This window comes from Muscardinus avellanarius (assembly GCF_963383645.1).
Source record: "Muscardinus avellanarius genome assembly, chromosome: 5".
NCBI lineage: Eukaryota > Metazoa > Chordata > Mammalia > Rodentia > Gliridae > Muscardinus > Muscardinus avellanarius.
Genome location: NC_137790.1, coordinates 49,363,318 through 49,389,952, shown reverse-complemented (window position 1 = coordinate 49,389,952; position 26,635 = coordinate 49,363,318). Strand labels below are relative to the sequence as shown.

Genomic DNA, 26,635 nt, shown 5'->3' with positions numbered 1-26,635 from the left:
AAAAACCCTGTTCAGCTGCCTCCCCCTTCACTTAGCTGTCATTCACTAGGAGGAAAAAGGAACATGTGAAGTAGTTTACAGGATGGCAGAGGGTTTCATCAGGAAAGCATATAACTTGTGAATGAAATTTTATTAGGGAATTAATTGAACACCAAAATTAACATACCACATATTTAATGTTTCAAGCAAACCATTTAATAAGCATAATAGCCATAATTAATAAAAAAAAGAGCAACAACACCTGTCAAATATGCTGTAGAGCTGGCCGTGATGTTGCATGACTAATTCCAGTACTTTGCGGGCTGAGACAGGAGGATTGCAGGTTAAAGGGAAGCCTCAGCAATTTAGCAAGACCCTCAGCAACTTAGTGAGACCTATTTTGAAATCATAAAATAGGATTAGTAGTGAAGTCAGAGGTAGAATGCCCCTGGATCAATTGCTGCTACTCTTTCTCCCCCAAAAGGTGCCATGGGCCTAGACTGTAAGAATCTTAGGAATCTCATTTAATTAAAAAAAAAAAAAACCTAAAGAAAATGTAATTATTGCTTCCATTTTTGTAAGGAAATCATGGCTCAAAGATATTAACTGCCCAGGTTAATTAAATTACCTGGTAAGAGTAGGGCCAGTCTTTAAGGCAGATTTAACTGCATCTCAATCTTGTACTAATTTTCATAACCTTTAGGCTAGACTGCCCACTGATTATGTTATACAAGCAACTGAAAACAACATTTTGCCTTTCTTCTACTAATTCACCTGGTAAACTACAACTCTTACTACTCAGTGGAAGTTAGCTAGGTGTGGTGGCGCACATTTGTAATTCCCGTGCTTGGGGAGGCGGAGACTGGAGGATCACGCAGGTTCGAAGCCAGCTGCGCTGGTTTAGGAGACCCTGTTTCCAAATTTAAAAAATATAAAAAATAGGTCTGGGAGTGTAGCCTGGAGGTAGAAGGGTTTCCAGGAACCCCAGTACCACCAAAAAAAAAAAAAAAAAAAAAAATAGTGGAAGTTAAATAACAAAGCAAGATATAGCTATATCAAGATTCTCTTACATCATCAAATTCAGGAACTCATATTCCATATGAATTGATACAATCTTTCTAAATTACCTGAGTGTTTGATTACAGATGATGAGTTACTAAAGCACCAATCACAAAATAGAATGTACTCTTGTATTTTTCAGATTAAAGAAGCTGATTGACCAAGAAACTGAGTTCCAGCAGAAGAAGGAGCAAGAAAAGGAGAAAAGAGTTGCTGCCCTGAAAGAGGAGCTGACCAAGCTGAAGTCTTTTGCTTTGATGGTGGTGGATGAACAACAAAGGCTTACGGCACAACTCGCCCTTCAGAGACAGAAAATCCAAGACCTGACCACAAGTGCAAAAGAAGCACACGCTAAACTAGCCATTGCTGAAGCCAAAGTTCAGGAAGAAGAACAGAAGGCAAACAGACTAGTGAAAGAACTGCAAACACAGACCACAAAATTTCATCAGAACCAAGAGGAAATTATGGCAAAGCTCACCAATGAGGACAGTCAAAATCGCCAGCTCCGACAAAAGCTGGCAGCACTTAGTCGGCAAATTGATGAGTTAGAAGAGACAAACCGGTCTTTACGAAAAGCAGAAGAGGAGCTGCAAGATATAAAAGAAAAAATCAACAAGGGAGAATATGGAAATGCTGGTATCATGGCAGAGGTAGAGGAGCTCAGAAAACGTGTGCTAGATATGGAAGGGAAAGATGAAGAGCTCATAAAAATGGAGGAACAATGTAGAAATCTCAATAAGAGGCTCGAAAAAGAAACAGCACAAAGTAAAGACTTTAAGCTAGAAGTTGAAAAACTCAACAAAAAGATTATGGCTCTGGAAAAATTAGAAGATGCTTTTAGCAAAAGCAAACAAGAATGTTACTCTCTTAAATGCAACTTAGAGAAAGAAAAGATAACCACAAAGCAGCTGTCTCAAGAACTGGAGAGCTTAAAAATGAGGATCAAAGAGCTAGAAGCCATTGAAAGTCGGCTAGAAAAGACAGAATTCACTCTAAAGGAGGATTTAACTAAACTGAAAACATTAACTGTGATGCTTGTAGATGAACGGAAAACAATGAGTGAAAAATTAAAGCAAACTGAAGACAAATTACAAGCCACTTCTTCTCAGCTTCAAGTAGAACAGAGTAAAGTAACAACGGTTACTGAGAAGTTAATTGAGGAAACTAAAAGGGCACTCAAGTCTAAAACTGATGTGGAAGAAAAGATGTATAGTGTAACTAAGGAGAGAGATGATCTCAAAAACAAACTGAAAGCAGAAGAAGAGAAAGGAAATGATCTCTTGTCAAAAGTTAATGTGTTGAAGAACAGGCTTCAATCATTGGAAGCAATTGAGAAAGATTTCCTAAAAAACAAATTAAATCAAGATTCTGGTAAGTCCACAACAGCCCTACACCAAGAAAACAATAAGATTAAAGAGCTCTCCCAAGAAGTGGAAAGACTGAAGCTGAAGCTAAAGGATATGAAAGCCATTGAGGACGACCTCATGAAAACAGAAGATGAATATGAGACTCTAGAACGAAGGTATGCTGATGAACGAGACAGAGCCCGATGTTTATCCGAAGAGCTAGAGCAAGTGAAAGTGGAACTCGCCAAGTACAAGTTAGCAGAAAAGACAGAATCCAGCCATGAACAATGGCTTTTCAAAAGGCTTCAAGAAGAAGAAGCTAAGTCAGGGCATCTCTCAAGAGAAGTAGATGCATTAAAAGAGAAAATTCATGAATACATGGCAACTGAGGACCTAATATGTCACCTCCAGGGAGATCATTCAGTTCTACAGAAAAAACTAAATCAACAGGAAAACAGAAACAGAGATTTAGGAAGAGAGATTGAAAACCTCACTAAAGAGTTAGAGAGGTACCGGTATTACAGTAAGAACCTCCGTCCTAGTGTCAATGGAAGAAGAGTCTCCGACCCTCAAGTAATTTCTAAAGAAGTTCAAACAGAAGCAGTAGACAACGAACCACCAGACTACAAGAGTCTCATCCCTCTGGAACGAGCAGTCATCAATGGTCAGTTATACGAGGAGAATGAGGACCAAGATGAGGACCCTAGTGAGGAGGAACCTGTATTGTCCTTCAGATGCAACCCATCTACTACCCTTCCTGTGAACAGGAAGCTCTGGATTCCTTGGATGAAATCCAAGGAGGGCCATCCTCAGAATGGAAAAATACAAACTAAACCCAATGGCAATTTTGTGCAACCTGGAGATCTAGTACTAAGCCATACACCTGGGCAGCCACTTCATATAAAGGTTACTCCAGACCATGTCCAAAATACAGCTACTCTTGAAATTACAAGTCCAACCACAGAGAGTCCTCACTCTTACACAAGTACCGCAGTGATACCAAACTGTGGCACCCCAAAACAAAGGATAACCATTCTCCAAAACGCCTCCATAACACCAGTAAAGTCCAAAACCTCTACTGAAGGTCTCATGAATTTAGAACAAGGCATGTCCCCACTTACCATGGCAACCTTTGCCAGAGCGCAGACCCCAGAGTCTTGTGGTTCTGTAACTCCAGAAAGGACAATGTCACCTATTCAGGTTTTGGCTGTGACTGGTTCAGCTAGCTCTCCTGAGCAGGGACGCTCCCCAGAGCCAATTGAAATCAACGCCAAACATGCAATTTTCAGAGTCTCCCCAGAACGGCAGTCATCATGGCAGATTCAACGTTCAAACAGTAATAGTTCAAGTGTGATAACTACTGAGGATAATAAAATCCACATTCACTTAGGAAGCCCTTATATGCAAGCAGTGACCAGCCCTGTGAGACCTGCCAGCCCTTCAACACCACTGCAGGATAACCGAACTCAAGGCTTAACGAATGGGACACTAAACAAAACGACCAATAAAGTCACCAGCAGTATTACTATCACACCAACAGCTACACCTCTTCCCCGGCAATCACAAATTACAGTAAGTAATATATATAACTGACTGCCCTCACCCTCATCCAATCCATACTGATATTTTTGCAAGGAATTCAACCTTTTTAATCATCCCTTCACATCCCCTAAAAGATTGACTGAACTTCTACTTTGGGAAAGTTTGTGCATGAACTATACAAAAGTATCTGAAACTAATTAAGTGTTGCCTGCATAGTCATATCAAGTGTGCATTTACTGTATATTTTTTCATTTACATACCTGTATGGAAAATATTTAGTCTGAACTTGTATAAATACATCTTTATGTATTTCATTTTTTCCATAACTCACTTTAATTAAACTGCAATTTGTCTTGGTGAAATACTTTAACATTATAAAAACAGTAAATAATTTGTTATTTTTGCCATTGCTTGCTGAATTTTCTTTTGGTCATTTTGTGTTATGTATTTGCATGTTCTGTATAATTTTATTTTCTGTTTATAATGTCCATTAATTCTTCCTGGAAAAAAAGCAATACCTACTTCTAATTTACAGTCAACTTCTGATTATAAACAAGGGGAGAAGAAAATGGTTTATATAAAAAAATTTACCTCTGTCACTTCAAAATGAACTATTAAGATCTCTCAGGACAAGTTTAATGTTATCCGTAGGATGTATCTCAATATCCCTGGTGCTCAGCAAAGTACATACCAAATATCAGGAAGTTAATATTTACTGATAATAAGAGTATTAAGTAGTATTAATTTGGTTTCATTGAGCACACGTAAGATGATGATTAAAGTAAAAAACTTGAAACTATTAAAGGAAGTCAAAAAACACATTTGAATTTGCAAGTTACCTCAAAAATCAAAAGTTGACTGTATTTCTAACTTTATACCGAAATATCCATAAAACATTAAATCCAAATTTGGACTCAGCCACTATGCCATAAGCTTTTGAACACTTTGCTTCAAAACAAAAGTGTTATTTTTGTTCTTTTTTCTTATTTAGTTCCCAAAACAGTTTGGATTACTTAATGTTGGTACTACCTTACCCACTTGTAAGTAGCCTGTGATTAGAAGCTTACAACTTAACTGTATAGTCTTCTTAATCTTCTCAACAAAGATAAGCCAAAGATAGTTACTAACACAAGTTTAGGACAGGTTATAGAAAAAAAAAAAACGTACAGTATATCACCAGAAGGAAATAGTAGTATACTCTGAATTTCTTCTGATTATTGTTATGACACTCACAAGGCAGGTGAAAAGAACTCAGCCAATATATCCTAGAAAATCTAATACCTGACTCATAGCACTCTCTTGACTATAATCCATACTTCTGAGCAGAAAACAACACCTTTCTGAGGAACATTTTAAATACAAATCTAGTTCCCAAGTCAAATTCCATAAAGATGATTTCAGACTGAGTTGCTCATCACTGCTTTCCCCTTTCCAACCTCTTAAATATTAATTTAGTGTGGTCAATTTTATTGCCAGTTATTGGTTTTAGACACAATCCATTTACACATCCATGCAAACTGTGAGACTGTCAAGAAAAAAAGGAATCTTTCACTATTATCTTCCATTCCCCTGCAAAATCAATTTCATGATAGCAAAGCGAGGATTTGTTGACAGAAACACTTCCATGGTGATGAACTGCCACACCAATGCTGTGGGCTTGCATCATCATTAAATAAATGTGGATGAAAGCTGAGGCTGATGATGAATGAGAACGCTTCTGTTTAAACACATTTATCTTGGGAATCGGCAGTGACCCAACTGTATTACAACATACTATGGTCTAAATGTTATTTCAAAACTATTTTTATTTTTAAGTCAACTTGGGATAGGACTCTAGAAGGAACTACATAGTTCAGTTTAGCTCTTTCAAAGTAAATAATGAAAAATGCTGCATGAGATCTTTTTTCTAGTTAACAAGACAAGATACATGTAATGTGCTGGAAGGCACTGATCAAATGATCATAAAATTACAAACACAGAAACTAGCAAGAATTAGAGAACAAAGTCTTCTCAATCTTGTCATTTAACAATGCAAATAGGAAACACGTTTCCACGGTGTAGGGGAAATGGATAAAGGAAGAGAGAACCAGCCAGGGAATTCAGGAATTCTCATCACTCCCTGGCTCCCTTAAAGTGGGACTGGGGCAAGTCCACTTTTGGTACATATGTAAATAATAGAGTTTGGAACTCTGGCTATTCATCAGTTCACCTCTTTTTTAAGGATGCAATTTCTTATCTTATGTAAGCCATAAGTTAATACAAGTCCTGTGATCCATGATTATAATGCATACCTTATTGTTTTATCATCCATTCCAATATTAACTATGAATAAGCTTTTTAAGAGGTTAATCTAACATTACTGGAAATTTACTGGAATCTTAAGGACTGCCTTTGGAGATTCCTTTTCTGGTAGGATTCCTGCAGAGCAATAATTAATATAAGCATCAAAACAAACTTGATTGTCAGATTAGTAATTTATATGTAGATTATTAAAGTGACTAACTAAAGTTCATGGTGAAGACAGTAAAATCAGTGTAATTCCCACAAACCAACTTCCCTTTTTTTTAATGATACTAGGAATTGAACCCAAGGGCTTTCTTCTTCTGAGCTAGACCCCTACTCCTATTTTACTTTTTATGTTGAAACAAAGTCTCACTAAATTGCTGAGGCTGGCCTTGGACTTACAAACCTCCTGTCTCAGACTCCCAACTATTGGGATTACAGGAGTGCACAACTGCACTCAGCGGTATCTTCCCTTTGTTATAAAAATTACATGTGACACTCTAGATCTTTAGTTTCTATTTTTAAAAAGTTTGTTCTATCGTGTGTGTGTGTGTGTGTGTGTGTGTGTGTGTGTGTGTGTGTACTCATGCACATATAAGAGAGATTGAGAGATCAAAGAACTTCCTATTTTGCTGACATATAACAATACCCCTGTCTCAGTCTCCCAGCTACTGGGATTACAAGAGTGCATGACTGCACTCAGCTGCATCTTACTTTTGTTAAAAAAAAAATTACATATAACACTCTAGATCTCTAGCCTCTATTTTTAAAGTTTGTGCTATCGTGTGTGTGTGTGTGTGTGTACACTCATGTGTTTGCACACATGCACACATAAGAGATTGAGAGACTGAAGAACTTTCTATTTTGCTGACACATAACCTCCCCCCAAAAAACCTGAAGGTGAGAGGAAGTGACACTGGAAAATCTTCATATAGAATGTATGAGGGTGGAGGGTTGTATTCTTTGGTCCATGAGAGGGTCATTGAAGATAAATTGTTTTTATATACATCTGAAAAAGAAAATTGTACCTTTTCTCATGGATCAAAATCCCAGTTTCAGAACTAAATTTCATTTTACTCATAATCTCACTATCTCATTAACTCGCTGCAGTATCCCTTCACAGATTTGAATATTTTACTGCATTCGTTTTTCCATTTAAAAGCAACAGCAAGCTGGCCATGGTGGCTCACACCTGTAATCCCAGTACCTGGAAGGCTGAGACAGGAGGATTACAGGTTCAAAAACAGTGAAATAAGACACTTGGGCTTGGTGATCTCTAAAAATCATGTGTAGAAAATTCCTTTTCCATGCCTTTTTAAATCAACTGAGAGGCCTTGGAAAAGTCATTTAACCTTTGTAAAACAAGAGACTTTGGCTTGGTGATCTCTAAAAGCATGTATGGCTCTAACTTCCAGTGATTTCTGAGTTTTCTCCTTGTCTTGCCATCTTTCTTTCATCACTTAAGATTCCACTAGGCTAGGTGTAGTGGCGCTTATAATCCCAGCATTCCAGAGGAGGAGACCAGAGAATGGAGGTTCGCGAACAGCCTCAGCTAGTTAGTGAGGCCCTCTGCAACTTAATGAGATCCTGTTTCAAAATAAAGAATAAAAAGTAGGGCAGGTGTAGCTCGGAGGTCAAATGCCCCCGGGTTCCATCCCCAGACCCGCAAAAAAAAAAAAAAAAAAAAAAAGATTCTACTAGTAATAATGTTGGAGCATAAACAATCAAGCCAACCTCCTGAATGAGTTTCTTTTCCTTTAGAACTTAGATTTTTTTATCCTGATTTTCCTCACTTGCAGTAATCATAACTACTAGATGGTCTCTAAACACTTGTTTCCTTTATTAAGATTCCAGAAAAAAAATCTTTGAATCTTCATCATATCTTTTTTTTCCATTAGGCCAGTTTCTTAACCTCAGGATTACTGCCAGTTTCAGCTAGATTAATTTTTTGTTGGGAGACTGGGTATCCTATTCACTGTAGCATATTTAGGAACATCCTCAGTGTCTACTCACTAAATGCTATGTAGCATCCCCCAACTATGACAAAATTGTCTGGACAGGGGCAAAATCATCTCCTGGTTGCATCAAATGTAAGGACTAACTGACTCTAAAAGCCAGTTCTACTTCTACACAGCATAGAGAAGGAACTGTATAGCCAGTAAGTACTGTAGGATTTTGGAGAGGGGAGTAGGTTACCTTGGGTTGGGGTTTGAGGGTTAGGCTCCAGAAACAGATAAGATGTGAACAAGGGATGGAAGATGAGAAAGAGTGGCACAGGGAGAGGACAAAGGGATGTCCCAAAGAAGTGTCCACAAGAGAGGACTGTAGGGCAGATAGGGGAACAGACAGACAATGTTAAAAGATAATGGACAGTGCAGTGAGGCTGATGTTAGATGGCTGGGAGGGGTAAGGCTTGAGGGGCATTGTCCAGTCGGACTGCGAAGAGCCCTGAATACAGGGCTAAGTGATGTTCTGTGCCCACTGAAGGTTTCTGGTTAGTGAGGTAACATAACAGGAAAAATTGAATCCTTTGTACAATAGTATTTCATTTTACAGCAACCCTATAAATAGGGTAGATCACAATTTGAAATGTAAATAAATTAAAACTCTGAGGCTTGTGGAAGGCTGGTCCAGGTCAATTGGTTAGCATGTGACAAAACTGAGATGTGAACACAGGTCTGACTCCATTGCCCCGTTTTCTTTCCATGCCAATATACTGAGGAGCATTATAAACTTTCTTAAACCTATGGTGATAGATAGGCTGTCTAACCTTACCTCCTATGCTCTGCTCCACAAACCTGCCACTTCCATCAGAATGCCCTGTATGTCCCTAAACACATGCCAGCCATCCCTTCCTCCCCACTGCTCTACATGGATAGAATTGTCATCTCTCATTAAATGAGGGTGCTTGCTGAAAGATCTGACTCAAGGCCCCTCTTCTGAAACCTTCTACAACCACTGTAGCCAATAGTAATTTGCCTCTCCTTTCAACCCCTACTGCCTCTTGAAACTACTGTTAAGAGTAGAAAAAGAAAATGTGAGGCCAGGTCCCAAACAAATGGCAGGCATGGGGAAGACTGAGCTGGTGATGGTACTGAGGATAGAGACGGAAGAAAGCAAGACCAAGGAGAAGCTCATGTTCTTATCAGCAGGAGACTATGTACTTGAGAACACCAAAACTGGGGTCAGGGTCCACTCTATTCTATAGGAGGATTCTGTAAGCAAAGGGCAATGTGCCAACATCTGGATGAGCTTTGGACAGGCCATCAATATGTGCGGAGCAGGAGGCACCTAATCAGCCTCAGATGATAGAGAGAAAAGCATCAAAAGTGAGTAAATGACCCATGAAAGAAGCACCACATCCAGGAGTATCAGAGCTTACAAGCAGGTGGCTGCCTCAATCGTCCTGACAAGGACCCAAGACCTTCAGAAAACACAACCAAGAATCAAGGTCTCACCACCATAATGACACATGCCAACAACCTAGCTCACATTTAGTGGGACTTTACCTTTGCAGGAAATGTTCTTAAGATTTATATGCCCCAATTTAGGGTGTCCATTTCACAAGCAGTGTCACGACTTAATAAGGAAAAACTGAAGCTCCCCTAATCATTTTTCAAAAGTAAGCATTGTGTATTTTCCTAAAGAAGGAAAACTGTTAAGAGTTCAGCCTTATCAGTCTCCCATTCCTTCCAATTCAGGATTATAATAATTGAAAATCAAGGCAAATCCCAAATCAAAATTTTAATTTCAAAGTAAAGTCTTCAAACTGGTCTCTTGTGTATCCCCTCATAATGATTGAAGGCATATAAAAATCTCCTTCAACATAGCCACTCTTCAAATAACTCAAAGTGATTTTTCAATAATGCTTTCCTTATATTGGGGTTTGCCAGGGTTTTTTTCTTCTCTTAAAAAAATTAAGAAAAAGAGCCATTTCTTTCTCCCTTGCCTTTTAATGGCATTTTTGCCCAAATACATTAATATCAGTCATTTTTTATGCCTCAAGAACTATAGTTTTAGACAAAGAATAAATTAAAAACTGCAAAAGATCTGTAAAGGGTCCATAAAAGGTAGTTTCTCTGGGGTAACTGGGAAGGAGTAAGTAAGGAGCGATCATTCTGAGTAGGACGACATCTATCATTATGTATAAGCAGCCCATTTGTTTTATATAGAACTTTTCTCTGATTATAATAATACAAATTATTTACAGAAATTTTGGACAATGTAAATTGCTTTTTAGACTGGTTTTAGCTTTGAAGAAGAGCAATAAAAGGACTAGGGAGAACAATGAGCAATTATTACTATTTTTTTTCATCAACTCTATCAACTATGGCCCTATTCCAGGCTTTTCTCAGACTGCCAATGAGGACGGAAATTTGCTTTGAAGGGGGCATCCTGTGCTTACTGCATGCCTCTGTGCCAAGAAGTGGCAAATATCTCCAGAGTATAAGTTTATGTAATCCGTCTGCACGGTCCAGACACAATGGCTAAGGAGGCCAGCAAGGTCACTGGAAGAGAGGGGCAGGATTTCCTTTCCTTACACAGGCCAATCAGTGCCTAGATATGGTTCAGTTACTGCATATTGTTCACGTAATGAGAAGAAATGCCTTCTTGGGGACTGTTCTCAGAAACAGTTATGCTCTTAGCAGTCAGTAAGACCAAGTGGCTGGTGTCACTGCAGGAGATGTGGGCACAAGGTAGGGCCCAGAAAAGTTCATTTCTCAAGCTCTGGAAAGGAATGTAGAAGTGTATATGGTGGCAGAAGAAAAGAGTGACAAGTGAGGAGGAGTGACATTTTCTCCCCGCACTCTCAGCCACCTGAATGGTTAACAAATTCTCTATGATGATCCTCAAAGCAACATCTCCAAAATACCAGTATTAAAACAGAGTTCCTTCCACATGGAGGGCCCAAGTACACTTCATTCACAGCATGTGCTCCCGCCTCCATGCACTATCTCTGTTAAGTGGCTGCTGCTATTTCTGAGGCTAGCCCATCACCTTCCCATTGCCCAGGCTGGACATCTGCAACAACTCTCCAGTTCTTATTACTCAGATCCAACCAGCCACTCTGCCCGGTGACTTCTTTTGTCCTCCTTCCTTCCTATTTGTGCTCCAATTCCCTAAGTCCAGTCCTTAGTATACATGGTACTTTAAGGTAGTCAATCTACACTTAATTCCTTACCTTTCTAATCCAACCTTCACCCACCTTCACCCTAAACATCATTTTGTTCACTGCAATTCTATAGTCACCCCCAGAACAGCACTTACATAGTGCCAAAATAGTGGTTGTTCAAATCTACCACAGCCAGGTGTGGAAGCACACACTTGTAATCCAAGTACTTGGGGGGTTGAGACAGGAGGATCACAGGTCTGAGGGCAGCCTCTGCAAGTAGTGAGACTCTCATCAACCTAGTGAGATACTGTTTCAAAAACAAAAAATAGAGCTAGGAGTGTAGCTCAGAGGTAGAATGCCTCTGAGTTCAACCTCCAGTACAAAAAAAAAAAAAAAAAAAAAAAAAAAAAGATCTACCATGGCATCCACTGTTTGCCCCTGAAATTCTGGGCCTACCCTGCATACTCACCAGAACACTATACTAACTCTCCTCCCATATATCATTAGGACTTCTAAACCTGTGCCTTTGCCTTTCTTACCCTGTGCTGTTTCTAGGGCTGAAATGATCTTTTCTCCCTTTTTTCTATGGAAATCCTAGTCATTCCTCAAGTGCTACTTTCTCTGGAACCTTCATTATTTTAAATTTTCTTCTGGGGTTCCCAAAACACTTCTGTTTGTACCTCTATTATTCCATTTGATTCCCCCTTACAAGCTAATTATTTGTGGTCCCTGCCGCAGCCAATCTTGAGAGCAAGAATCAGTTAGTGTGTATTGCTTAAACCCATATATTAATGTTTCTTAAAGATGTAAACACTGGCTACCTGCATCAGAATCACCTAGGACTCTGCAGAGTGCCAATTCCTATACCTAGTAAATTCAGAGCAGGGAATCAGCATCACAGAACTCTCTGGGTCACTGTTGGGCATGTAATATGTAAGAACCACTGTCCCACACTACTCAGGAACTAAGTATTGTTCACAGTAGGTGCAACAAGGGCTTGCATGGCTAACAACTTACCTGGTGGTCACAGTTGGCTTGCACTGTTCTTTACACAGAATTTGAGAATGTCAGGGCCAAAGAACAAGTGAGTTGGTAGAACTGCTTCACTTTTTTAAATGAAAAGACAGGAAAGAATAAGTAATGTTTTCAGGTGAACTCTTGAAAAAGAAGATTCACAATGACCAGACCAACTAGAGTAAGGAGAGAAAAGGCTATGTGAAGAGTTGTTTCCTGGGTCAAAAGTGGATAGAGTGGATAGAGATACAACCTAGGAATCAGCACTGCTGTATCACCAGTAAGTAAATGCAGACATGAAATAACAAAGGATACAGCAGGAAGATAAGAAAGGCAAAATAATCAAAGATAAATTAAGATTATGTTAAAAAAAAAAGTAGGCACCTTAAGAACAGATATAAAGAAAAAGGCAAAGATAATAATAAAAAAAAACTAACATTTATCTGGGCCTTTGGATGTACAAGGGACTTTCTTACAAAATTTCTCTACTCCTCAAAGAATATACTACAAGTAGGTATTTTAATCTCCAGATGAAGATTATAGATGAAGAGTCTGAGGTCTACACAAGCTATAAATGCTTACTCAGGGATATGCAGCTAGCTTGTTAGCATCAGAACTATAATGGAGACACAAGTCTTTTTGCTTCATAGCCTATGCTCGTGTCACTATTCCAAGGCTGCTAGAGGATGTGAGTCTCAGACCAAGTGAAACAGATAAAATCAGTGCAAATGAGGGAATAAGAAAAAGGAGAAGAAAGTATACCCGAAAAGGAAAAGACTGTGGCAAAGAAATTTTTTTAGATGCATATAAAAAAAGAGGATAAACAAGGAAGACAACTGTTCAAGATTATATTCTTTTAATATGTTTCTACATGTGATTCTGTGTTTAGCACATAATGTTTGGGTTAAGAAGGATTTTGAAACTATATTTCAGTGCTTATTTCTGGTTTGCCTCTAGTATCTACAGTGTAATTACCATAGAAAGAGAGACTGGGAGGTAACTAGGTATAACCACAAATCATGTTACATTTGAAGCAAAGGCCCCAAATTACTCCATCCTTCACTGCAGAAACTGGACAACTCTAATATATAAATCATAGCAGTGGAACCTTATTTAAAACTAAATATTCTCTCGAAGTAGGCTAATAGGAATTGAACTAATTAAACTACAAGGTTTCCCTTTGAAGGGCCCCTTTGCCATATAAAACTATAAAAGTTGTTGTGATAAAGTTTTATTGCATAAAGGGAAGTTCTAGGAAAATCAAGAGAAAAAAAGCTAAAGCAGCATATGAAACTTTGGGCTCCCTGCCAGATTCATTATCTGTTATTTCCATCCCCTCCACACACAAATTAACAGTGATTTGCCAAACAATATAAAAGACAAAAGAAATGAAAGCACTAATATTTCAAAGATATTTCCCTCCAGTTTAGCATTTCCTCCTTTTCATCACCATATCCATCATCATTACTTATGCACTTTTCCCATGAAACACTGCGATAAAAACCAAAACACTAAGACACTGTCATTCTGATAAAACATGGCCTTGACCAGGCATTCCACAGCTGGGTCTCTGGGGGAGTCAGGCAGCCCTGAATCCATTCCCACACTCGACCTCAAAGACCACGAGCCAGAATGACCTGAGGTCTTTGGGAATCTTGAAGTTCTTAATATCTATAGCTGAAGGTGTGATGAGGGACCCTGCAGTCCCTGGAATCAGGCCCACTCCTAAGGGAACACTGCCTTCTTACACAATGTGTTGCCAATACATCACCAAAAAGTTCAAAGCACTTACAAAATTAATTTCCTTAAGAGAAAAGGAAACATCCTGACTCCAGCTGTCTAACAAGGATCTGATAGCTTCCTCATAAATGCTGATTTCGTTCTGGTACATTTTCAGATGTTCTCCTCTTTGATAATGTGAAAGAACACAAGGGTTGTGTAGAAACTGGGCAGATCTGAGACTCCAAATAAAATCAAAATATTTCACCTTCCTATACTTCTTTCAGTCCATAAAATTCACTGGCATCTGATGACTTGCTGCTAATCAGGGAGTCATGTAAATTGCTACATTTCCTTGTAGAACCTATTGATGAAACAAGCCAATACTTTTAGAATTTAATGAATATATTCCACAAATATTCTCCTTTTCTTTCAACTGTTCCCTTGATAGAATCACTGCCTCTAGCTCATTGAATTAATCATTCCTCAGATTTGTAATCCTTTCTCAGTATCAACCTCCATGGCTGAGTTAAGCATTAAAAATAATATTTTTTTCTTCCTGTGAATGAGCTTTCCAACTTGCTTAATCTTCTCCAAGACATCTGCTTTCTGATGAAACCCAGGAGCCTCCAACTCTGAGTAGAGCATCCACTGTGTGGTCTTAAAAGAGCCATATGCATGGGTTTCTCTTGCAATATGCACTCCAAATTTGGGGGGGAAAAAAACTTTCTTGGAGTTATTTGACATAATGCTCCATAAAAATGATCCAAGAGATGACACATTCTAAAGCTCCATACCTCATTTACTGGAACAAGACCAAGTATAAAACTCATACAAGAAAAAAATATAACATCATATTTTAGGATTTGGGGGAATGACACTTAGTTATCCTAACAAAATAACTGGCCTTTGCTGCCATCTAGAGGTAAAAAATATGTAGCGAAATCAGAGTTACAAGAAAACAAAAAGAATTTGCAGTCTAGGTGTAGTAGAAACAGAGTCCAGTAAGTTTTGGGCAGTGGCCTTATCAGCAGCTATCATCTCAAGGTTCTTTTTTTCCATACACATATCAATGTTTCTCAAAAGAAAAAAGCTCCATAAATGATGTTTTCCATGCCAAAAAATTTATCAGACAGATTTAACAATCGGTCAGGTACTTTAAAAATTCACAAGCCCTGACCTTAACCCTGCTCCTAAATAGTCTAAGTCTCAGGTCCTCACTTGGGTCTGAGAATTTGTAGTGTCTTAAAGCCCCCGAGCTGATTATGATGAGCCAGGTAAACACTAGGCTAGGATGCACTTATCTTTCATGGCCCTGAACTACCAATACTATGGCAGGGGAGAGTTCCAGGAGAAAGAAAATACAAAGCTTCCACCTGAAGGAGGTTTAACTATGGAAGTGCTTCTCAAAGTGTGGTGGGCTGATCATCCACACAAGAATAAATCACCTGAGTTTGTTAAAAAAAAAATGTGGGTTCCTATACATCCACAGACAAATGAATTATAATTTCTAGGTATAATACTCAGGAATTGATCATTTAAATAGGTCCCAACATAGATTATGTACATTAAACTGAAGAATCAATCCAAATCTTGGCAAAGTCAAATAATATCACAGAAAGCTATCTTGAAAAGGCTATTATTAGTGCTGTATTCACAATATCGGCAAACTTGATCAGCCTATCAATGATTTCAATGAAGCTTCTCTTACTCAAGGTTTGGATATGGCTGATGTTCACGGAATGTCCTGATCTCTGAGCAATTTCCTTCCTTTTTTATCCCAATATAATTTACTGTTGGCTTTTTAAATCATACTTACAGAAAATGTGGAAAAAAATTAAGAGCGCCTATAACTCAACTAACCAGAGTTAACCACTAACAGCATAGGTGCATTTTTCACCTACAAATTGAGTATCCCTAATCTGAAAATCTGAAATCTAAAATGCTCTAAAATCTGGAACGTTTTGAGTGCCAGCATGATGCCACAAATGGAAAAATTAACATCTGACTTCCATGTGACAGGTCTCAGTCAAAATACAGGTGCACTAAAAATATTCTAATAAATGCCTCAGTCTCGCTGGGTGTGGTGGCGCACCCTTGTAATCCCTGCGCTTGGGATCCGGAAACAGGAGGATTGCACAGGTTTGAAGCCAGCTGTGCTGGCTTAAGAGACATGTTTCCAAATAAAAAAGTATAAAAATGGGAGTGTAGTCCAGAAGTAGAAGAGTTTCCAGGAACCCCAATACCACAAAAAAAAGCCTCATTCTCTCTCTATATAAGGTATATAACTGTGCTTAGACTTGGGTCCAATCACCAAGAAAACTCATTATGTATGTGCAAATAGTCCAAAATTTTAAAAATCTGATATTCAAAATACTACTTCTGGTCCCACGTATAAGAGACACTCAATCTGTAATACTTAGTCTTCACTCACATATTTAAAGTGCATATGAAGTTTTAAATACTGCTTTTAACATTTCTGAGTAAACATTTCCCTGTATCTTCAAAACTGCCATCATTTAAAGACAGTATAATTATTTTAATGTGATTATACTAGAATATCCTTAGGGCTGGAGTTTTAAATGATGTCTGTTTTTCTTCATTTTAAATAATCCTAAAACAAATATCTCTGCCTGCCTCTTTGATCATTTCCTAGAAAAGATCCCTAACAATAAAATAAAATGACAAAGTTGCAGAGCGTACATTTTAAGGTGTTTGTTTTGTTTTGTTTTGGTACTGGGGATGGAATCTAGGGACATTCTACCTCCAAATTACATCCCTAGCCCTATTTTATATCTATCTATATATCTATCTACATATATATATATATATATATATATATATATATATATATATATATATATTATTGAAAGCAGGTCTCACTAAATTGCTGAGGCTGGTCTTGAACCTGTGATCCTCCTGTCTCAGTCTCCCAAGTACTGGGGATTACAGTTGTGTGCCACCACAGTTGGCTAATTTTAAGGTTCTTGATACACACTACCAAATTGCTTGCTCCCATCATCATCACTGAAGCTGCCCATCTCACCAAACCCTTACTTGGACACTGAATTTTGTAATCATATTATTATTACTACTATTATTAATCATTATTATTCCATAAGTTTTTACCTAATTGAAACGATACAAACACTGACACAGCCCTTCAACACTGAAATGAGACCATGAAGTTGGACAATACAGATATAAGAGTATTAACAATATCTCATTTGTTATATTTAGAACACACACACACACACACACACACACACACACACACACAGTACTAAAGTCAAAATACTCTTCTAGTCCCAAGACATAGAGAAACTTACTGAATATACCAAAGAAAATACATTTTCCCTATGACTTATCCTTCATTGAAGGACTCACGGTTTTAGCCATGCTTGTTCAGTGTTTATTTGAAAATCCTATTTAGGTTCCTATGAAACTTCGGAGCACTTTAAATATGTAAGAGTGGCTATTAAGTTCTACCTTCTATGTCATCTTATATTAAGTCTGAAGCTCATGTATTATAGTCCCTTCAAAAAGAACATTTCTAAAACTTTGTATTATCTTTAGTTAGCAATTCCAGCAATACCTATGCTCCTGCTTCACCAAGTTATCTTGTTTCCTTCTAGTTCAGAAGATTTCAAACTTTACCAAAGCCTCCAATAAAAAATAAATATTATAACTAGACCTCACATACAAGTATGTACACACATATGTAAAATGAAGTAATATTCACAAAACAGTACTTAGCCATACTATGTGCAGCACATTCTGGTGTTTTCTTATCCTAGTCTATTCTCTCCCATTCTATTTCATTTTAGTTAAATAATGTTAATAAAGAGAGGTGCATCTAATATACCTTTTGACTAAATGTTCAGTGACAAAAAATTTAAAATCCCAATAAGATCATACTGTATTTCTGTAATACCGAAGTAAAATTTAAATCTCATATACTATATTTTAAAAAGTGAACACATACATAAAGAGATAAAGAGATTTCACTTTAATAAACGTGGAAAAAATTCTACAGAATGAAAGTCATAGGTGGGCAAAAACTACAATGAATTTCTAAGGTTTGTTTGTTTTTTTTGTTGTTTTTGGTGGTACTGGGGTTCCTGGAAGCCATTCTACCTGCGGGCTACACTCCCAGACCTATTTTTACATTTTTTATTTGGAAACAGGGTCTCCTAAGCCAGCGTGCGGCTGGCTTCAAACCTGCACCATCCTCCTGTGTCTGCCTCCCAAGCACGGGGATTACAAGCATGTGCCACCACGCCCGGCAAAGGGTTTTTTTGTGTTTTTTTTTTAATTTACATTTATGAACTTATAGCAAAAAATAAATGAGGCAACCAAAGGGAAAAATATAACAATTCTGGGTTAAAATGGGAAATCTACAGTCAGCTGAAACCTTCATCCCATGTCCTTACCTGCAAATATTCTTATTCAGGAGTATTATTTCCTTAAAAATAAAAATAAGAATATATTTCTAAGCAATCTTTTACACTCCACTAGTTAAACCCACTACTTCGGTCTACCTATCTGTGACTCCTCCCTCACTCTTCATGTTAATCAGTGAACAAATGTTAAGGCAATTTTGCCTCCACACTGTACCTGTATCTTCACCAAACTACGTTCCAACTCCCTAACCCCTCACCACTCACATCTATAGAATTGGGTACAACTTCCCACATCAGGCCTCAATCTACACTCCCATCCCACCTCTTAATCACAACCTAATTTAAAGCCACTCCATTTCTCAACTGTGCTTCGTACTTTATTACTTCAGGTAAGTTGTCTGAAGTATTATCTCATCCTATTGCCAAAAGTATTCCATCATCCTGAAATGCCGTCCCTCATTCCTGCTGCTAAAATCTCTGAATGTTTTTAAAGGCCCAAATCAGATCATGAAGCTCTCTTAAGACTCCTTAGTTGAAATTAACCTTTCTCTGGAAATCCCATGGCTCTCTCTCAACATTAATTTGGGAAACTACTTGTATCTTCCACTACACTCTATTCACCTCTGTATCTGTCACTATCCACTACCTACACCCTTGCACATGGCACACATCCAAAACATGCTGGCAGAATTGTTTTACTAAAACTTTTCTTCAATCTTTCAATCTTGAATCTGATGTGTTTCCAGAACCTAATGCTTTCAAAGCCAAACCCTAACTTCATCTCCTGAATAACATGTTTTTTCCACCAACTGTACCATTAACGACTTTTCATTCTTTTTTTTTTATTATTATTCAAGATCAAGGAAGGATGTAATCAGAGAATTCCAACAAGGATCCCTAAACCAAAATCTACAGGCATCACTAAGACTTCCACTAAAGCCCCCCCAGGGCCAATGGACAAACCCATTCACCTAAACAGCTGTAGGAAACTACACATCCTAAGGACTGTTACCTCTAATACTTTTCTCCACATGGGAGATAAAAGGTAAGTCACACTACAGCACTGTCTGGATATATTCATCAACAGAAATATCTGGAAAGATAAAATTATCACTGTGGAAGACCAGAGAAAAATGGCCATGCTTTCGGAATATGTGAAGAAGCAAACTGTCAGATGGTTCAGTCCCAGGGTGGTAGATCCGGATATCATTCTTCAGAGCAACTCACCTATAAGGATCTTGACTCTACGTATGTAAGCACATACACACAATCACAGGTTCAGACTCACACTCAATTTCTTGTGGTACTTGTAAACCAGCCCAAAGTTGGAGTATAATCATGAGCCTGGGATAGAAATGAATTCACTATAGCCACTCAAGAGTTTTCTGGTGAACAAAGCAATCCTTCATTCTACAGAGATTTACTGAATAATCATATTTTGCTAAAAAAAAAAAAAACTGTTCTAGCAAGAATTTCTAATCTGCTTCAAGAAAGTCAGGCTATTTCCATCAAAATTTCAGGACAATTAATATAAAACTTAAAGGTCTAAAACTATGATTTCTTTATGACCAGGAAGGGAAAAATTGTAATTCCTCGTTACAAAGAGATAAGGAATAACAAAGATGTGTAACTGCCAAATACATTGTTTATATGGCCTATGTGATGTCATGTAGAGATGTGACTGGGGGCACTTAGCCTCCTGTTCCATTTCTTCAAGTTGTTTGCTCTTCCTGAATATACAAGGCCATGGAATAATACTGCTAGACTTGTAAGATAAATCATTTTACTTCATTTTTATTTTTTTAATGGTATTTGGGGATTGAACCCAGGGGCATTCTACCCCCAGCCCTTTTTATATTTTGAAACAGGGAGTCACTGAGTGGCTGATAGTCTCACTATTGCTGAGGCTGACCTTGCACCTACAATCCTCCTGTCTGTGTTTCTAAGTACTTAGGACTACAGGTGTGCACTACCAAGCCTGGCTAAGTCAAACCATTTTAGATTACTACTACTGCTTTCTATAGCAATCAGAAGGTGAGAATCAATGGTCAATAATACTGACTTCTTGTAGGGATATCTGAATCACTGTTCTGGGTGTTTAAAAAAAAGACAACAATTTATCTTCTCTACTCACATTTCTTTCCTGAATGATTATGGAAAAATTAGTTGATTCAACAAAACTCAGGATCTCAAATTTCAATATTAGCTTTTAGCTCACATGGCACTCAGTTTGGCATTTGTCAATCTTATCTTTAGTTTTCCCGAATGTAAAAGTGGAATATTTCCTTAGGGGCCTTTTAGTGGCAATAAGCCATAAATATGCACAGAATGCTGAATTCAAACAGACATCAGTAAGTCTGGACACAATCCCCAGGCTTTTGTAAGCTTATAGAAATTCTTTAACCACATGGAAAACTCTCTCATTGAATCAAGTGAAAGGTGTGCTTATAATTCAATGTGGACAAAGTGACACAATGACGTTTTAAGACAAGACATTTTAGACAAAGTTTTCACAGTCACAGAGAGGAAAACAATTCAATGAAAAGTATAACCCAAAGTTATCTGTGAACACTGAATACTGGAGGCAAGACCCTACCCTGGAAGAAATCCTTATAGCTAAGAACTTTCAGCCAGCTGGACTAGAATGAAGCCAGCAAGACAGTAGAAAAGAAACTGCCATTCCCCATAATCATCCAGCCAAGACTGCTTCAGTACACTGATGCCACTGTACCAACACCCCTGGGCCCATCCAATTTCGGGGAGGAGGAGATGCCAGAGGGCAGGGCAGCACTGAGCTGTGCTAGCCAAAGGAAGGGATGATGAACAGTCCATGCAGGCAAGTGGCAGAGGGAGAAGGTAGAGAGGGCATGCGAATTAAGGCCTGAAATGAAAATTGTTGAAGAGAAAGAAGAGACTAGTGAAAGGAAAAGGAATACAAAAGAAAGTAAAGAAGCTGTGATACACATCTCAGAGGAAACTAAGCAGTGTGCCCAAGATAAAGGAGGCATGTGATAAATCTTAAATGAAAGCAGGATGAGTGAAGGAGGGAGAGGAGGGCCATTCAGTCAAGACATAAGTGAGAAAGGTACTAAGAGATAGTGATGAAATATGGCAGGGCTGAGGGAAGCAGCTATGCCAGGTGACAGGAAACACTGGGAATTATGCTAATGGAAAAAAACACAGGAACCCCTGGAAGGAAAACTAAACAGATCAGAAAGGAGCATAAAACAAGAAAAACAGCATGTGCCAATAATAGTTCTAGAAATACAAAATATCCTGGGCAAGTTTTACCTGGAAGAAGAACAGAAAATACACTGCATTTTGGAGATTTCAAAATTGTTTTCTCTCCTGTGAGGAGCAACAGTAAAGTACATTTTTATGCCAAGCTGGCGCATGTTAGAGAGCAATCAAGAAAAAGTAAAGTATCTGTACAAAGTACTAAACACTGGTTAGGAAAACATGAATATTTTGAAGACAGCCTTTAAAAGCAACCCATCTTTAAAGGATAATAAAGTTCTAATTTCATTATGACATACTGAAAACAATATTCTATTTTAACAAAAGGTTTACTAACCAACACACAGGCCTATTTCAAGAAATATGTAATACCATAAAATGCAAATACAATAAGACTACTACTAGGAATTCAACAAAATGGCATCTGACATATACCTAACACAATTTAAGGAATCCAGCCACTTGAGTATATAATTCTGTTTCTGCAAAAATGTGGCCCATCTGAAGAACAAAAATTTAAAAAGTGAAAGAAGCTATCCTAATAATTCTATAGTGATGACTGTTAACGTTCAAAAGCAAGCAGAACAAAGTCCAAATAAATGAAAAAAAAATGCAATTTGAAGTAAACTTTTTAAAAGCCTGATATTTTTATGCTGGAGTCTTTCCCCAGCCCTTGATTTATTTAGCTCCAATGATCACTGAACTACTCTTCCAGTAACTTTTTGGAATCAAGTTTCTGATTTTAACAGAAATATAACTGGTCTAATATATAACTGATTACTACAGACTGAGCAATGGAGTAACTAATTAAAAACACAATTTTCTCTAGCATATGTTTCAAATTCCTTCTTCTAGAGATGTATCACATATAATCCAGGATCTGAATTTGAGGCCCCAATAGGGTCTGAAAACTCTGGCCAGTAGGCCAAATTCAGTCCAGTGTCTCTTTTGGGTGGCCTGCAAGATAAGAAAAGTTTTTACATTTTTAAATGCTGAAAAAATATCAAAAGAAGACTATTTAATGACATGAAAATCACACAAAATTCACATTTCATTGTCAACAAAGTTTTACTGTAATACAACCACATGCATGTGTTTACATAGTTACTGTCTATGACTGCTTTTATACTGCAGGAGCAGAGCTGGGTCCTTGCAACAGTGACCATCAGATCTGTAAAGCCTAAACTCTTCACAAAAAAAGACTTTTACAAAACAGTTTGCTGACTCTGGTCTAGTACCAACTAGACTCACAAAAACTCAGGTTTAAGAGTGTAAGAAGAGTATCACTGACTAGTTTTTAAAAGCAATACTTAAACAATTTAAGAATTCAATTAAGAATTCTAGGAAAGCTGGTAAAAAGAAAAACTGTATTTTAGTTGTTTGCAAATTTATTTATTATGCATTATTTAGCAAAATGCATACTTCTAAATGCATGTAACATATTCAACTAAAGAATACTGGATTAAGAATAGAGCAAAGAATTTTTGCCATAAAAATAATATAATGTACTGCTGTTGACTCTGATGGGGGAAATTATTTTTAGGCCTTCCACAATTATGAGTGGTATTTTTTTGAGACTCATGGACACTTGGAAAAATTACGGGAGAAACTGTGTCTATGACTTGGAGAAAGACATGTACATCCGTACCCTTAAACTTTGATAACTTTGTCAAGAACCACTCACTTAATCATTTGTAAGAATCATGGAAATAATATATAATAAAGTAACATTAGTCCATGAAGGTTACCTGGGGGTTTTCAAGTACAAAAATAGTGATGAATAATGTAACCCTCTTTCTCTTCTCCCTCTTTTAAAATTCATCCTGACTATTTTGCACTTATTGTATGCATTTTTATTGAACCACATCAATTGTGCATCCTATAATGTACACTGATTATGTTTTTCCTTTCTAATTCTAATTCTGTTACAGTGTCTAAACAGGATTAAGCTCAATAAATGATTTTGATTCTGTGAATGTTATCAATATCTCTTGAAAATATTCAAGTCTGAATTTAATAGGCAGAGTGAATGCTTTATAACATTTACAATGCATGGCTGGCTATTACATAAAACTAAGCTGGTTATTCAGTTTAAAGGAAAGATCCAAGGTGCCCTCCCATCATTTCCAGAAGAAATTCAGCTTAGATAAAACGATCTGATTTGAAGAAAATCACAAATATTTCATTTGATACAAAATATTATCAATTATTAGGCAACTGAAAAATAAGAAATGAGTACTGTTTATATGCCCAAATACTAGGCTAGATACTGAGGATAAAGCAAAAACGAGAAAAACAAAACCCCTGTTCACAGGAAACTCACATTCTAGTGCTAGAAGACAGATAGTTTTAACAGGAAAAATAAACTTTGGTTCTAGATACTCTTCGAAGAATCATAGTACAGTGGAAATGTAACAGCAACTGGCTGGATATTTTAGACTGGTTGACCAAGAAGTGTATCTTTTTGAGCAGGTGATATCCATATTGAGTTTTTAATGTACAGAGCCAGTTATTAGAAAACCAGAAGAATGGAGCAGAGCAGCTACGGCAAAAAGTTAAGACAGAATAAGCTTCCCTGTTGAGGAACAGAATGAAGGTGAGCATTGCCAGGACAGTGTAAACTAGTGGGGACAAGTAGCAGATCCAGCAATCAGCCACAGTAATGAATTTGATTCTGTGTGCCAGGGGGGTGGGGAAGGAGGTATTGGAGAGTTTAAACAGGTTTGAGATCAGACTTCTCTTTTAAAGGGATCGCTCTGGCTGCTGAGTGAGGGACAAAGATGGAAACTGAGACCCCTGTTAGAAGTTTACTGGAGTAGTTAAGGCAAATAAGGATGACAGTGTGTACTCCAACAGGAGAAGGGGTGTCTACACTCACCTGGTGCAGTGGTGCACATCTGTATTCCCAGAAACTTGGAAGGTTGAGGCAAGAGGACACAAGTTCAAGGCCAGCCTCAGCAATTTAGCAAGACCATCTTAAAATAAAAAATAGCACCAGGTGTGGTGCTGCATGCTTCTAATCCCAGCATTCAGAAGGCTGAGACCGGAAGATCATGGTTGGCGGACAGCCTCAGCTACTTAGTGAGGCCCTCCGCAACTTAGTGAGACCCTGTTTCAAAATTAAAGAATAAAAAATAGGGCAGAGGGTGTAGCTTGGAGGCCAAATGCCCCTGGGTTCCATCTCCAAACCGCAAAAAAAAAAAAAAAAAAAAAAAAGCAAGAGGTGTAACTGTGAGGCAGAGTGCCCTGGGTTCAATCCATAGTACCACTAAAAGAAAGTGTCTAGATTGGATGAAAAATTAAATGTCTACCTACAAATATTAGTATCATGATCTCTATATAGAAGCTATCATGCATGCATACATTTATTTATTCTACTAACTTCTACCAAACACCAGCCAAGTGACAGCCCCCATGATGGGCTCCACTGCAGTGCAAGGTTTAGTACATAACTCAGAGCTCTTGAAGAGTATAAAATCTAAGACATGAGAACAACCAAAACACACTACAGTTCCTTGGACAGACAATAGGTAGTAGTTAAGATATATTAAACAGGTGTTATGAACTGTATATGCAACAAATATTTGTTGAATAGATGCCAAAGTGTTCCACTGCCTTGCCACCATGCATGTGAACTGGGAAAAAGTAATAGGGAAAGATGCTTATTTTTATAGACAAGAATATAGAAATTAAAAGTATCATTATAACTTTCTTTACTCTGACTCAAGGCACTCATGTTCTTTTGACATTCAAAACAAAATATAACACACCTATTTTAGGCTGATATTTCCCCCATCAACATAGGAAGAATCAAGAAATCTGAGAAAGCTGAATTTCTTCAGCTATGATTTCTAAGTTAGAAATAGTATACAGATTACATTACAGCAAATCACCAATAAATAATGAAGCAAATGTCAAAGGAATGTATATGCTTACTTTAAAGCAGTTAATGAAGAAAAGGCCCCTAATAAATTTAATGTCAACAATTTTCAAAACTTAGTCTTAATAGCTCGAAGGAATTTAAGAAGTAGGGTGATCCTGGGGACTCAAATACATTGTCTTAATTAGAATCCTGCTAATGAAGGAGGCTGCGCTTTAAAGTTCTACTAGACATTGTTTAGAAGTACTGACTGGTAACACCCTAAAAACAATAACCATCACTAAGATCCCATGAGTTTAGAGAATGGGACACAGAAGTCACACCATAAGAGTGGGAAAAGTATCTTTGGAAACCAACCACACGTGACTCATCTTCATAACAACTTTAAGACATTATTATTACTATCTTTAGTTTACAGATCAGGAAAAGGAGGAAAAAACAGTAAGGTGCTGGAGTCGCGATCTGATCTGAACTGAAGCGATCCAAACCCCGTCGGAGCTGGGGGGAGGATTATCTTTACTCACCTGGCAAAATATACCTGATCTTCACGAAAACTGTCTTAAGCACTCTCAGGAGTTAAAAGGGAAAGATACACAGCGCGTGACCGTCAGGCCGACCGGGAAGACGCCGCGCGGGTGTGTTTCGCGCGTTTCCAGCCCCGCGCGGCACTGCCCGGGCCGGGTGACAGCCGAGCGCCGGGGCGCGGGGCGCGGCAGGGGCCGGTGGGGAGCAGGCCCGGCGGGGGCGCGGGCACAGTGCGCGGGTACCTGGGCTGCTGGCTGCTGCCGCCGGCTGGTTCTTCCACCACTCGTCTCCAAGATCGTCTGCCATCTCCTCGCGGGCCTGGGCGCGAGCGGATCCCGGGGCGAAGGTGCCCACGTCTGGGCCGGCGCCGGCGTTGCTACACGCGGAGCCGCCTCCGGGCCCGCCCCGCCCCTCCGTGACGTCACGGAGCCCCGCCCCCGGCGGTGCGTGCGGACTCGCCGCAGTTTCCACACAGGCGCAGATAGGCAAGATCGGTCGGAGACGCAAAATAAATACCCCGGGAGTCTCAAGACGT

General features: G+C 38.4%; 2 protein-coding genes across 2 annotated transcripts in view; one reads left to right on the top strand and one right to left on the bottom strand.

Annotated features, from left to right (window-relative positions):
- Positions 1-19,507, top strand: part of FILIP1L (filamin A interacting protein 1 like) — a gene marked incomplete at both ends in the record, with an annotated part of 98,202 nt that extends 78,695 nt beyond the window's left edge. The window contains 2 exons of the mRNA XM_080696218.1: positions 1,181-3,956; positions 19,316-19,507. Of these exons, the coding sequence (XP_080552344.1) occupies positions 1,181-3,956; positions 19,316-19,507 (2,968 nt within the window). The remainder of the gene's footprint in view (positions 1-1,180; positions 3,957-19,315) is intronic.
- Positions 1-26,406, bottom strand: part of CMSS1 (cms1 ribosomal small subunit homolog) — a gene marked incomplete at both ends in the record, with an annotated part of 375,234 nt that extends 348,828 nt beyond the window's left edge. Inside the window, one exon of the mRNA XM_080696219.1 lies at positions 26,343-26,406. Coding sequence (XP_080552345.1) covers positions 26,343-26,406 — 64 coding nt within the window. The remainder of the gene's footprint in view (positions 1-26,342) is intronic.
- Positions 26,407-26,635: the final 229 nt, after the last annotated feature.